The 3143-nt window shown below is 45.1% G+C and overlaps 1 protein-coding gene across 1 annotated transcript in view; it reads right to left on the bottom strand.

Annotated features, from left to right (window-relative positions):
- F9 (coagulation factor IX) overlaps positions 1 to 921 on the bottom strand; it is a gene marked incomplete at its 3' end in the record, with an annotated part of 11588 nt that extends 10667 nt beyond the window's left edge. Inside the window, exon 1 of the mRNA XM_010155265.1 lies at positions 855 to 921. Coding sequence (XP_010153567.1) covers positions 855 to 921 — 67 coding nt within the window. The remainder of the gene's footprint in view (positions 1 to 854) is intronic.
- Positions 922 to 3143: the final 2222 nt, after the last annotated feature.

The following is a 3143-nucleotide window of genomic DNA, read 5'->3' as shown; positions in this document are numbered from 1 at the left end:
GCCCCCCCCCAGCCGATCTATATCCTTCCGATGTTGTGGGTCCCACAGCTGGATGCAGCACTCCAGGCGGGGTCTCACAAGAGCAGAGTATCTAGGAGGTACATTATCTAGGAGGTACACCTGGAGGGGTGGGGGTGCTTTAGGCTGTGTTCACCTTTCATTGCTAAGCAGAGGCCTTTTTTTTAACCTGTTACTTGCAAGTAATGTTTTAATGAATGAACAAAGGCTAGCCTTGCACCAAACGGGTACTCACCCTGGATATGAACCAGCCTCTGTTGGAACTGTTGCTGCTACAGATAAATCAAGCGACAGCCTGCATTACTATGTGTGATTGCCCACATCCATCAACTACTCTATCTTGTCTAAAATTTTGGCTGCATCTTACAGTCTTTGTTAAATTCATGCTGGGTTTGGCTTTAAACAATTCTCACAGTGGCAAATCCGATGACTGTTTTATGGATGTGAATACTTGTTTGTACTCCAGGACAAAGTGATGGCACACCAAGAGGTGTGGATGTTACTCCAGCAGTGATGCTCTCCCCTTTTTTTCCCCTCCTGTGAGTGAGTGTGTGCATTCTAAAATGGCTGAATCATGCTCTGAAAGCTTAAAAGCTGCAAAAATTTAAGATAAATCCCATTCTTAGAACTAATCCCTGTGACACATTCTGTGTAAAATCAGTATAAAAGCTATTATTTCATTCCCAAGAAAAGAACCAGGGCTTTAAAAAGAGGAGCTATGAAATGCAGCAATCCCTCTGAGTTCTCATCTCTTTTAAGACTGCATGAGCTGTCCCACCGTCAGGTGACCCCCCGCACCCAAGAGCGAAGGAATTCCTAGGTTTAAATGAACCCACCTGTACTGTTGGCACCAAGGCAAGCTCCCAGAAGACAAATGGAGAGCACGAGGGAGATATTTGCCATCTTCTTCCCGCCGCCCAAACCTCTCACTAACAAATTGTTCGGGTGGTAGAGCTCAGTCAATAGTTCCAAAGTGCAAGTGCTTGTTTGTTTACCCTGGGTAACCCTTTAATTTAAGGTCCCCAGATGTGCCATTGGTGAGGCTTGCGAGGGTGACATGGGTATTATACGAGAGGTCACATCCACGTACAAGAACCTGTTAGTAGTTGCAGTCCTCGGGCTCACCTTCTGCCCTGTAGGATGTTGCTGCCGTGTTTGGGGGCTGAGCACATCACACAAATAAATTAATTCCGCTTCAGTGAAACTCTTTAAAGCCTGGATTTCCCATTCCTGTCCAGGTGATGCTCCTGGCCATATGAAAGCCCACAGAGCATTTTGAAAGGTGCCAGTCCATATTTCATCCAAAAGAGCTGGCACAATTCTTTGAAGATGACCCCTACAGATGATGCTTCCTTTTGGGGACCGGGCACCCTCGGAGCAGGGCTGCGTCAGCCAGCACTGCACAGTCTGACACAGGTTATCTAATGGAAAACCTGGATGAGATGAGGTGATACTATTGGTCCTTTACCCAGATCTGCTGGAGTAAACCCTGGAAACACCATGATGTTTCCTAGGTCCTGTACTTGAGGGCACAGGAAGGAACCTACTGCTAAGTGGTGTGGACAGTGGGATGTGCTGAGCAGGGGGAGTGTGCAGGCTCCTGGCACGGCAGCCTTTGCCCAGGGCAGTTCTGCCCAGCCTGCTCCTGATCCACACTGGCCAAAGTTTGGACTGAAAGGGAGGGAAGATGGGGGAAAAGAAATAGGAAGAAAAAACAGGTTTTCCTACAGAAAAGAAAGAATGGGTTTTCATATGAAACCGTTCATGTTTAATTGTGGGTTACTTACTACTTTTAAAACCTGTTTCTTCCCTTCTTCTGATTCTCTTTCAAGGTGAGTAATTGCTTTTGGGAAAATACTGTGAAACAAATAAATGAAACATTCATTTCTGGAAAGGTCAAAAATCTCTCCCCCCCTGCTTCTTTCCTTGAGGAGCTGTAGGGTAAGTAGGTCAAAATCATTCCTCCTGATCTGTGAGGGGGGGCTTGGGGGCTTTCTGTCATTGACCTGTTCCTCAAAACCTGCTTCCTGGTTGCTGTTTCTCCCACCGCTCCCCCATGCACAGGGCAGAACTGAAATCCATCAGTGCAAGTGTGCACTCGGCCCAGCAAGAGGGTCTCAGACAGAGGCATTTTGAAGCAGGACTCCATTTCTGAGTGTGGTGTTGGTGCTGTTCCCTTTTGGCATTAGCTCTGATACTCTGGTTTTTTTTTGAGGCTAGCGGGCTCTGATGGCTTGTCAAAGCAGAAGAGCTAGAAGAGAGGAGCTGGTGGGTTTTACTAGTTCCCAGCAGAGCAAGATGGATATTCTGCTGTCACCAATGGGAGAGCATCCCAGAGTGTGCTTCGTGGCGCCGCAAGCGCTCGCGAGCAGGCTAACGCCATCTGTCGAGACGCAGGGCATGTGCCGTGTTGGATGCGCCTCTGTCTCGCAGGCTGGAGAGCTATTAGTTGCTGTGAGGCTACAATAGCCTTTGGGTAGTTGTTAAAGCATTTGCTTGAGCTTATGAACCATAAATTCTGTGCACTCAGTCCAAAAAATTAAAAATGTTCCTTCGTGCAGCAAATGAGAGAGACGTTTATAGTTGCGTGGGTATTTGGAGTTGTTTTTGTACTCGGAATGGACCGATCAGCCACAGGTAAATATGAGATATTGAACGTGAGTTACAGCATTGTAAGGTCCCTGTTGCTGAGGTGGAAAAAATCCTTTATTTTCTCTTTCTCGAGCAAACAAAAGGTCCTGAAACCTATAATTCATCTTGTTTCTTCTTGGTCCATTTGAAATGATCTTTATTCATCACTGACAGTAGCTCTTGTTATCAAATTTCTGTGGTAGATAAATGAGTTAGGATGAGGTAATGTGCTGTTGATGTAAATTGAATGCAAAGTGAAGAAGGTAATGATCATCTCTCATTTTCTGTGCATAAGAAAATGCAAATGTGAGAAAATAAATTGAGCTAAAATGCTGAAACAATACATCTCCTATCAAAAAGAGAAGTGCAGAGAATGGCCTGCCATAACAAAGGATAATTAGAATCTCATTACTGTAAATATTTTACTTTAGAACATAGGTCAGTCAAATTATTTTTTAGTTTATGGCACATATTTCACTTGTAATAGTATTCAC

The sequence above is a fragment of the Eurypyga helias genome, unplaced genomic scaffold (assembly GCF_000690775.1).
Source record: "Eurypyga helias isolate BGI_N326 unplaced genomic scaffold, ASM69077v1 scaffold12727, whole genome shotgun sequence".
In the NCBI taxonomy this organism is placed as follows: Eukaryota; Metazoa; Chordata; class Aves; order Eurypygiformes; family Eurypygidae; genus Eurypyga; species Eurypyga helias.
The sequence above is the reverse complement of the archived record's forward strand: the minus strand, read 5'-3'. Positions and strand labels throughout refer to the sequence as shown.